At 51.6% G+C, this 10760-nt stretch overlaps 1 protein-coding gene across 1 annotated transcript; it reads left to right on the top strand.

Annotated features, from left to right (window-relative positions):
- The first annotated feature begins 121 nt into the window (after nucleotides 1–121).
- On the top strand, nucleotides 122–9670 carry ASF1B (anti-silencing function 1B histone chaperone). The gene is made up of 4 exons (XM_079917486.1): nucleotides 122–360; nucleotides 5555–5670; nucleotides 7609–7785; nucleotides 8167–9670. The coding sequence occupies exons 1-4, from the start codon at nucleotides 252–254 to the stop codon at nucleotides 8371–8373; spliced, it is 609 nt and encodes a 202-aa protein (XP_079773612.1). The 5' UTR covers nucleotides 122–251; the 3' UTR covers nucleotides 8374–9670.
- Nucleotides 9671–10760: the final 1090 nt, after the last annotated feature.

The raw sequence follows: 10760 nt of genomic DNA, 5'->3' as shown, positions 1-10760 counted from the left end.
CGGGAGTCTCGGCGCGCAGACCGACGCTCCAGGATTGGCTGAGGGGGAGCTCGCGCAGTCGTGGAGCGTGGACTGTGATTAGCCGGAGGGTGGGACCTGCTATTTGAAGGAGGCGCGCGGAGGAGATACGCACTTTAGATCGCGGTCGGAGGGAGCGGGAGCGGCTTCGGGCAACGCTGCTCCGCTGACCCGATAGGACCCAGACGCGGGCTCGGCCCCAGCTCTGGCCCCGGCTGCGACCCGACGAGGCGATGGCTAAGGTGTCGGTGTTGAACGTGGCGGTGCTGGAGAATCCGTGCCCTTTCCACAGCCCCTTCCGGTTCGAGATCAGCTTCGAGTGCAATGAGGCCCTAGCAGACGGTGAGGCTGGGCCCGTGTGGAGACCCCCTCTCCCCTGGGCCAACCCCGACCTCCCCTTGGAGACAACCCCGAGACCAACCCTGTGAAACACACCCCCCCCTCCCCCAACCGAGATCTCCGGTGAACCAAACCCCCTCCCAGTGCCAACCTGCCCTTGGAGACTACCCTACCCCCACCCCCACGGTTACTCCCGTTCTCCCCCGTGGAGACCTCATCATTCCCCTCTTTCTACTGTGGCGCTCCTCCTGGGCACCTGTGTTCTATGTAGAGACCTTCTCAGCCTCCGTTCTTTAACCTGCAGAGACACTGAGCCACCCCGTCTTCCCTATAGCAAGAAACGCCCCACCTTCTGTTTCTGTACGGGTAGACTGCCACTGCAGCCACCCAGTCCTCCCCACCAATCCCCTCTCCCCTGTGGTGAGACACTCCCACCTCACTCTTTTCCTATGGCGATCCTAACCTCCAGGCCCCTCGAATTTCCCCAACGGAAACCCCAGCCCCCTCCCAATTTCCCATATGGAAACCTCAGCCCCCTCCCCCATTTTCCCTGTGAAGATCCTTTCGCCCTGTGGCAAGACCTCACTCGTCCCCATCTCCCCATTTGTCTCCCCATAATCTCCTCTCCTACCTGCTGATACTTAACCCCAACCCCAGCTACTTCTGCTTGTTTTCTACCCCAAACCACATACCCTAGAACCTGGCTTCCCTCCTTAGTCTGGCCCCAACCCTCTACTCCACCCGGGGAGGCATGGCCTGGCTTCTGGCTCCAGTCTTTGAGGATAACCTGATCTCCCCAGCTCCTGTTCTTTCTGCCTCTCTGACTGTGGGCTTCAGTGAGCATACTCAAATCTGAGGGGTGGCATGGCCAGGCAAGCATTAGCTGGTTCCTACTGTTTGCCTGCCAGACTCCTGCTGACCTCCTGCAGCAATGCCCCCAACATTTTTGATGGTCTGACCTAGTCTTGCGGGGTGGGTGTTCCAGGCTGAGCCGTGAAGGTATCTGGCTTCAAACAATCATCTGGGGGGTCACAACATTTTGTGCATCTTTTCCAAGGTGCTTTCACAGATGTACTTACTCATCTGTGTAACAAAGGTGGACATGGCTCTCATCTCACAGATGAGAAGACGGGAGCCACAAAGAGTAAAAGGCCTTTCAAGTCAAGGTCTATAAAAATCGAAAAATCTGAGGTCCTTCAGCGAGTCTTGGCACGACTTTCAGGGGGAAGTACTCCATTAGATCTCTTCTCCACTTGGTGGTTAAGAGAAGAGGCAGCGGCTGAGGAGGTGGAGATCTTTGAGGCCAGGGTGTGCTAAGCAGCACCTCTCAGTGGTAGGTGGGTGGTTTGCCTGCATGTCAGCCCCGTGGAGTAGCCTGGGGTTGATACAATGTGTGTGTGCTTGGGCTGGGCCATTGGACCAGTCTCTCCCCAGTTTCTCTCCTTTTTAAATTAAGGGGTCTGCTTGTGACTAACGGTAGAATAAGCCCAATTAAATCCTTTCTGGAACAAGGCAGGGTGTAAATAAATAAATAAGGTGTAGAATGACCCTGTGGAATAAGATTTAATTTTAAAGCCAGGAGGAGATGTAAGGAGCTAATAGGTTAAGGGATTCACAGTTCCCAGATGGCAGGAGATCGGGTTTCAATCAGCCTGTTTGTGCTTCTTGCATTTAAAAATGGTTGCATGGTCATTATCTAGTACTTTCATTCCTACAAAGCTCCTGCTCTGTTACTTTACTAATCTGTTTATAGAATCAGAGCAGGAAAGGCTAAAATCAATCTGCTGGTTATTATTTTTTAATAGAAAGAAATGGAATGACTTCTCCAAGGTCACACAGCCGGTTTGTAGAATTATTAACCCTAGGTTTTGTCTCTGAGTTCTGTGTCCAGGGTTCTTTATCTTTGCTATAACCTGGGAAAGAAGGCATTCTATTTTAGAAGTGGAGCGTAAACAGGACTCAGAGGAGGGAAAGGGGGGTGCTGTTATTATTTATGCCTGGACAATAAAGCTTTTGCTCAGAGAAATTCCAGTTGGAAAGCCAACTCTGGCCTAGAAATCTAGACTCTTTAGTTGTACCTGTTGAGCTGTCCTTCACTCTAACCTGCCAGCTCCCTTTCTGCCTCTTCCCACAGAGCAGACAGAATTTGTTTCCTGCCTCCCAGACAGATGGAATGGGCCTGGCTCTAGAAGTCTCTCAGATTCTGGAGGAATCTCAGTCTTGTTACCTGGTGACTTCAGACACTGGCAACTGAAGAGCTGAACGCCCAATCCCCAGTGTGACCCATTTCTCAAGGGTTCTGAACCCCTTTTGCTCTCTTTTCTCCTCAGCATCTTTCCAGATGCTTCCAAGGCATGGGTCTACATTCAGTACATTGGGTGTGTTTTTCCCTTGTTTAGTTGAGAAATTCAACAGGTACTACTTGAATAAGTCTTGGAGCCAGGTGTTCTGACCCACATCTAACACCCTGAGGTCAGGCCAAGGTTCATCTGTATGATTACGAACAAAGGAAAAGTGATAAACAGAAAAAGTCCTACTAGATAAGTTGTTGTTTTTATAAATTTATTTATTTATTTTCGGCTGCCTTGGGTCTTCATTGCTGTGCCCGGGCTTTCGTTAGTTGCTGCGAACAGGGGCTACTCTTTGTTGTGGTGTATGGGCTTCTCACTGAGGTGGCTTCTCTTGTTGCAGAGCACGGGCTCTGGGCGCGTGGGCTTCAGTAGTTGTGGCTCGCAGGCTCTAGAGCGCAGGCTCAGTAGTTGTGGCGCACAGGCTTAGTTGCTCCACGGCATGTGGGGTCTTCCCGGACCAGGTCTTGAACCTGCGTCCCCTGCATAGGCAGACGGATTCTTAACCACTGCGCCACCAGGGAAGTCCTGTTGTTGTTTTTAAGGCAGGAAACAGATTCCCCAGCTAGTTCAACTATGATATATTTTTTTTAACATGTCTTTCATCATATCATTGGTTTGGGTTTTGTTTTCATACATAGTAGAGCACCATCCTGTGCAGTGGTTAGATTATAAAGTTAAGGCATAAAGACAAAATGTAACGTAAGGAATTCCCTGGTAGTCCACTGGTTAGGACTCTGCACTTCCACTGCAGGGGGCCCGGGTTCAATCTCTGGTCAGGGAACTAATCCCACAAGCCATGTGGCATGGCCAAGAAGAAAAAACAAAAGTAACGTAGTCATTTTACCCTTGAAATTACTCAGAAGGTTAGGCACACAATACTGCATGTGTGTGACCGTGTCCCATATTCAGGAGAAGTCAGTTTGTGTTGTGTTGGTGATTGATGCCCCGTATCTCATTCAAAAATGAAGTCATCTCAGTATGCTTCTGCTTAAGACACTTGAGCAGGTTTCAGGCAATTCCGATTTGTAGATCCTCACTTCAGTCATCTTCTGTCTTCCATAGGTGATCTTATCAGCTCCTCTAACCCTTGAGTATTTCTCTGCAGTCCTTGGTTAATTCTCTGGTTTCTTTCTGGCCTGTGTGGAGGGAGCCATCGTGATCCATTTGCTTGTCCACCTGCATTTCTCTCTTCTGGTCAGCCAACGTGCTTTCTCGGTAAACAAAATTTTAGTTTAGGTTTTGCTGACGGTATTTTTTTTTTTTTTTTTGGCTGCACCACACAGCTTGTGGCATCTCAGTTCCCCAACCAGGGTTTGAACCCGGGCCACAGCAGTGAAAGCCCAGAATCCTAACCACTAGGACACCAGGGAACTCCCTTGCCGACAGTATTGAACGCTGAGAGCCCACGGCATACACCCCGGCCTGCTCTATTAAAATCTCCTTTTTGTCTCCCCCTGCAGCACATTAGTTAATGCACACATGTGTGACTCCCCTGGTGATGGGAAAAAAGGCCAGAAGGAAAGATATCAAATGATAAAGCTATGTTAGGAAGGTGAGAACAGAGCTAGCTTGTTTTCTTTTCATCCAAAAACGTTATTTCTGGTTGTGCCACTACTTGTAATAAAAATAAATTAGTAAACTTAACTCCTCCCTGCAAATACTAAGAGACTGGAGTTTGACTGAACCCCAGTGAGCCCAGTGGCCACCACCTCCTACAGACCTGTTAGGGTCCCTGAGTAGAAGGCCTGGGTGTCAGTTGCAGAAGGACAGGAGGCCAGTGTATCGAGAAAGGGCACGGAGCCCTGGTGACAAACCTCCATAGTCATGGCCGGGCATTGCCGTGCTTCCAAAGTTGGGTGCTCTTGTGGGACACTAGACCAAGGAACAGGGCAGCTTCTAAGACAGTTTGCTTCCTGCGAAAATCACAGCTTGTGAAACTTCCCCCGGCTGCTGGAGCCATAGGTTGTGTAATTTCAAAGAACCTAAAATAAGTTTCAGGTCTCCTGCCAAATTTCCATGTAGTAGCATGACCTTGCCCCTGATACACTTGGACCTCCTGCAAGAGGCCGCAGTCACTGGGAATTTCCTGCGATGGACGGGCAGGGTGTCATTGAGCACTTTCCCTTTTATCTTGCCGGAACATACCCAGGAATGTGAGTCCCCGACTGGATGGGATGCAAGGAAATTGGGGTTCAGAGGGTGGCCGTATGATGCCATATTTGTTGACTGAGTCGCTGTTGCCCTAATGCCTGAGAGCAGGCATGACTTGGTGCTGGATCTGGAGGACCTGGGGACTGGCTGGCTCCCCCAGCGACCTTATCTTCCCCTCCTGCCGGCTGGCTGTCCTACTGGATTGCAGTCTGCTGCCCTGCCCCAGTTGTCGAGGGATCTACTCAGTTCAGTGGCACTGGTCCCTGTGTGTGAAAGAGGATGCTGCTTCCTATCCTGGCACCCAGTGGGCAGGGCCCTCAAATGGCCCAACTCCCTGCTGTTCCCTCCTCAGCACGCCTCCACGCCTCTGTCACGTGGCTCTTAATTCAACCTCTGCCATACGGTTCACCCTCAGGCTCTGAGAGGCCCAAGTTTCCCCGGAGGTGCCGAGTCAAGGTCGCCTGGCAAAGCTAGGCCCACAGGAGAAATTTCCCCACGGGAAATAGAGCTTCGCGCCTGCCCCAGTGATCGGGACCGCAGTGCCTGGCACTTAGTGCCCAGTGGGTGTCAGGTGTCCTTGAGAATAAAAACCTATCAATATATTAAGAACCTATCCAAAACTAACATGAGAAGGCCCTTTCCCAGCCTTCTTGCTGTCAAGCCATTTCAGTTCTTAACACCCTGTATCCTTGCAGACCTGGAATGGAAGATCATTTACGTTGGCTCAGCCGAGAGTGAGGAGTTTGATCAAATCTTAGACTCAGTGCTGGTCGGCCCTGTCCCAGCAGGGAGACACATGTTCGTCTTTCAGGTAAGAAAGACTAGCCCTTAGGCCTTGACACCTAGAAATAGCCTCTCCTACCCAAAAGCACACAGAATGGTTCATTGGTCAAAGTTCAGGTTCAAATCCTAGCTCTGCTCTCAAGCACTGTCTGACCTCTCTCAAAGGTACTTCAGACACCTCCCTCTCCTCCACCGCTGTGTCATAACAGTTACCATGAGCCACTGATTTACAGTTGATTCTCATTACTCACGGGAGTTATGTTCTGTAAAGTTGCTGCAGACACTGAATTAGTGAATTAGTGAATACTAAATCATTGCCCCTAGAGGAAATACAGCGTTATTTTCCTGCGAGTCACATTTTTATCAACCAGTCAATACATAATCTTGTTTTATGTTTTTCTGTTTAAAGACAACTTATTTTGTGTTGTTGATTTATTCACATTGACCGCATGGCCCACATCACTATAACTCATGCCTGAACAAAGCTTATCTAACACGTTTTCTCTATGAAGTACATCCCTTCTTGCTTTCAGAAACAGGGCAGCACTCAGCACTACGCTTTGGGGCCCTTTTAAACAGCAAAATCACCAACAAAAATGCAGAAACCGTGGCCCTGAGACCGCAGAAAAGACACATGTTTACAGTCTGAGACTGCCTGGTTCTACCCACCCCTGCTCTGTGCATGTCCTTAAATGACCGTGAAAGCCCCTGAATATTGATTTGGGGGTTACAAATACATTGTAGCAAGTAGTCGAATTGGCAAGTACGGAATGCCTGAATAATGAGGATCCACTGTAGCGGCTCAATAGCTCTCTAATCCAGCATCACAGGGGCTGTCAGAAGTGCAGGTTTCATGTGATTCTTAGGCACACTAAAGTTTGAGAGCCTCTGCTCAAATCCATTCACTTACCTGATCTTGGCTATTCCCGCCCCAGTCTAAGCAGCCTCATCCCATCACCTAAGCCCTCACCCACCCATATCCAATCCACCTAACCTACCCCACAGCCAGGACCGGCTTCCTAGGCATGCGACCCATGCAGTCACACTGGGCCCCACTCTTGGTATGACGTTCTGCTGTCACTGGCTGAAACTTACTAATTTTTGAACACAAGGCCTCGTCTTTGCATTTGTTTGTTTGTTGCTTTTTTTTTTTGCCTGTGTTGGGTCTTCGTTACTGCGTGCAGGCTTTCTCTAGTTGTGGCGAGCGGGGGCTACTCTTCGTTGCAGCGCATGGGCTTCTCATTGCGGTGGCTTCTCTTGTTGCGGAGCATGGGCTCAGTAGTTGTGGCGCATGGGCTTAGTTGCTCCGCAGCACGTGGGGTCTTCCCGGACCAGGGCTCAAACCCATGTCCCCGGCATCGGCAGGCGGATTCTTAACCACCAGGGAAGTCCCTTGTGTTTTCATTTGTGTTGGTCTCATTTTGCACCAGTCATATAGCCGATCCTGCCCTTAACAACACACCCCACATCTGTCCACTCTCTCTCCTTCTCTACTGCCTGATCTAAGCCACTGTCCTCTCTCCAGGATGACCTCTGTAGCCTCCTGCCTAGTCTCCCTGCTCCCACTTAGCCCTCTTCCTATCGCAGCTCCACTGGCCTCCAGGGTCGTCTTTTCAGACGGCAGGAGTGATGCCACACTTGTCTCCTGCTAAACATTCTCGATCTTTCCCAAGCCCTTAACTGACTGGTACCCAGCTGCTCACCTCTTCAGCCTCATTTTATACCGCTCTCCCCCTTGCTTACTACACTCCTCAGCACCGTATACTTCTCCTTGATGGTACCTGTCACACTCGGCACTTTACAGGCATTCGTGTGGTTGATTCTGTCTTCACCGCTGGATTGAAAACCCCTGAGGGCAGAGACCCATACTTTTGGCTCAGTAAATATACGTTGCTTGAGAATCGTATTACCGGTCAAGGTGTGACTGGCAATCAGCGCTCTAAGGCCCGGCCTGTGTTTCCCCTAGGCCGATGCCCCCAACCCATCCCTCATCCCTGAGACGGACGCCGTGGGTGTGACTGTGGTCCTCATCACCTGCACCTACCACGGACAGGAGTTCATCCGAGTGGGCTACTACGTCAACAATGAGTACCCTAACCCTGAGCTGCGGGAGAACCCGCCCCAAAAGCCAGACTTCTCTCAGGTGGGTCCTTTCTCCACGCTTCCTGCTTCAGACAGGCTGGCTCCTTGGCACCTGGGGGTAGTTGAGTCGTTGGAATTGGGAGCCAAGGTCACTTCTTAAGGTTTTCAAGTAGTGCTCAGCTCTTGGAGCGCCGGGCTAGAACAGGAAAGAGAAAGGTCTTTGTTTCTCAGAATTTTGCCTCACAGAATCAAGATTAGATAGGCCCCGGCCCTAAATCATGGTGCACAGGCATTCCCTGGAGTTCTCCACATATTGTTGGTGGGGATGGAATAAACAAGGTCTGGTCTTCCTGGGCGTGGGGCGGGATCTCAGAGCGCCCTGCTGTGTGGGAGTAACGCGAGGCCATGCTAACGAGGGTTTACGTTCCTTTTCCTGCCCCAGCTCCAGCGGAACATCTTGACCTCAAACCCCCGGGTGACCCGCTTCCACATCAACTGGGACAACAACACAGACAGGCTGGAGGCCATAGAGAACCACGACCCAGCCCTGGGCTGTGGCTTCCCCCTCAGCTGCACTCCCATCAAGGGCTTAGGTCTCCCTGGCTGTATCCCTGGGCTCCTCCCTGAGAACTCCATGGACTGCATCTAACTGTGGGACTGTAGGCCCTACCTGGGCCCAGTTGGGACTGCGGGCCAGTCTCCTGGCACATCTGGAGGGGGCAGCCGGGCCTACCAGAGAGTCTCAGGGAGGCCACGTGGAGGACTTTGGGGCCATCAACTATATCCAGGCCAGTCAAACTTGGCACCAAGGAAGGAAGGGGTTCAGGTCTCTCTCTCCCAGCCCCGGCCCAGAGGATCATCTCACCTCTACTGCCCAGGCCTGAAAGAAGCAGGTACTTCAGTTCTTAATTCTTTCTCTCTCGTGTCCTTTCTCGCTTCCACACACATTATAAACTCCACCTGCGGGCCACTGTGTCACTGTACTCCAATAGTACCGTTGACCCAAAGCTCTTCCCACAGACCTCCCTGGCCTGCCTTGAGGATTTCTTGGTCTATGCCTGGCAAGGCTTCAGCCCTGTTGGGCCAAAGGCTCTGTCATTCATTTTCCTTCCCAAACATCTGAGCAGACCCACCCAGCTTTCTGGAGTCACAGGCCCGGAGCCTTGGTAGAAGGTGGACTCGGACACAATTTCTGTCCTTCTCCTAGGATGATTTTTAGGTCTTTTCAATCCAGTAGCCCTCTGGAAAACTCTGTTCCCAGAAGGGTGATCAGCAGGATGCTGAGAAAAGATGGTTGATGCTCCCCTCAGTCGCAGCCACCTTCCTGCTGCCTCCCAGCTGGATCTGGCTCTCCCTGGAGGCTGCCCTTGTGGGAAGATGGTATGTTGGAGGGGCCTTTTGTGCTCTGTCTCAATATCGGTATCAGGGCCCCTCTGCTTCTGGCTGCCTTGATCTGCCCTCTGCTAAGACCTCATGCTCTCAGAGGCCACAGTGCAGACAAGAGAAGCAGGAGGGACCCTGAGAACCTTCCCCCCTCCACCACGCTCCCCACCCTTGCCCGCATCCCCTCGCTGCTACATGGATGCTGTTGTGATGGTAGTTTGTCTGTTGAAAGGTTTTTATATTAAATATGTTTGGTTGGTCTACAAATAAAAAGCACTTCATCTAGACTGTTTCTGCTTTTGTCTTGGGTAGACTGAGGCAGTTTTGTCCATCTCTCCTCATGACCGGGCAGCCTCCTTCCCCAGCCAGTAGGTTGACTGCTCCTTGTCCGCTTGCTCAGCTTCTTACTCTAGTCTTGCTTGTTATAGTTGTATTCCAGACTGAGGTCCAGGGAGGGGTTTTTCTTTGTCAAAACTTAAGCAACCCAGCTGTTCTGTAGATAGAGCATAACCAGTGATTTTTCAGACTTTGACCTTGACCCACAGAAATTAGTTAACATTGTGCTCCAAGGATACACACAGCAACACTTTTAGTAAATTTTACTTAGCCTTACTTTGTAACTCCACAGCCCCAGGTGGAGTGGTTTGGCTGATGAGCCATTTCCCCACAATTCACAGAAAAACGTAGACTCTTCCCTCCCTGAGACTGTGGTGGACTTAGGAACATAGGTCCAGACAGCTGCTGGGTGGGGTGCAGGTTGTATACAAGTCCAGAGGCAGAGCAGTGAATTGGCTTGTAGACCTGAGACGAGCTAGCCTCCCCAAGCCAAGGAGAGCTGGCTCATCCAGTCTCCTGCCCATCGTGTCACTTCCTGTTTGGGCCTTCCTCTACTTCGGTGGTTCTCAGCTGGGGGCAGTTTTGCCCCGCAGGGCACATTCAACAATGCCTAGAGATGGTTTTAGTTGTCACAACTGCCGGAAGAGAGGGAAGTTCTACTGGCGTGCCGTTGGTAGAGGGACTGGAGATACTGCTGAACACCCTATAGTGCACAAGACAGCCCCCCACCTCCACCCCAGCGTAGGATGATCTGGCCCTGAATGTCAGACATGTGGCAATGGGAAACTGACCGTCCTCAGGCTGTATTTAAAGGGCACCCTGAAAAAAGGGGTTATCTTGCACTCCTCTGCTCCAGGAGAAGAGGTTCCTTTTGCATTGCCCAGACAGAGGGAATCCTCAGTCTGTCTGTGCCCCAGATTCCTCATCTGTAAAATGGGAGTGATGAAACTAGTACCTACGTGACAGGAGTGTGGTACGAAGTAATGTATTTAACAAGTGCCAGCTCTTACTACTGGCATGAGCCCAGCGTGGGCACCCAGCAAAGGGATGGCTACTGAGCGCCCCCCTCCCGGAGCTCAGCATCCTCCTGAAGCTCGGGCTGTAGCTGAGGGAGACCCAGGAGGACCCCGGCATGGACCCTGGGCCTGCTGCTGCTGTCCTGCGCCAGGCCTTATGAATGACGACGGCTGGCGGCCCGGAGACCTATGACCCGCGGCGCTTGCCGCGCCCCTCCCCCGCTGGCAGGTGGACAGCGGCTGCGCCGGGGTTGGGGTGGGGGGGCCGCGGCGCCAACCTTGGCTGGCCGGCAGCCGCTGC

Source organism: Stenella coeruleoalba (genome assembly GCF_951394435.1).
Source record: "Stenella coeruleoalba genome assembly, chromosome: 3".
Taxonomy (NCBI): Eukaryota; Metazoa; Chordata; class Mammalia; order Artiodactyla; family Delphinidae; genus Stenella; species Stenella coeruleoalba.
The sequence above is the reverse complement of the archived record's forward strand: the minus strand, read 5'-3'. Positions and strand labels throughout refer to the sequence as shown.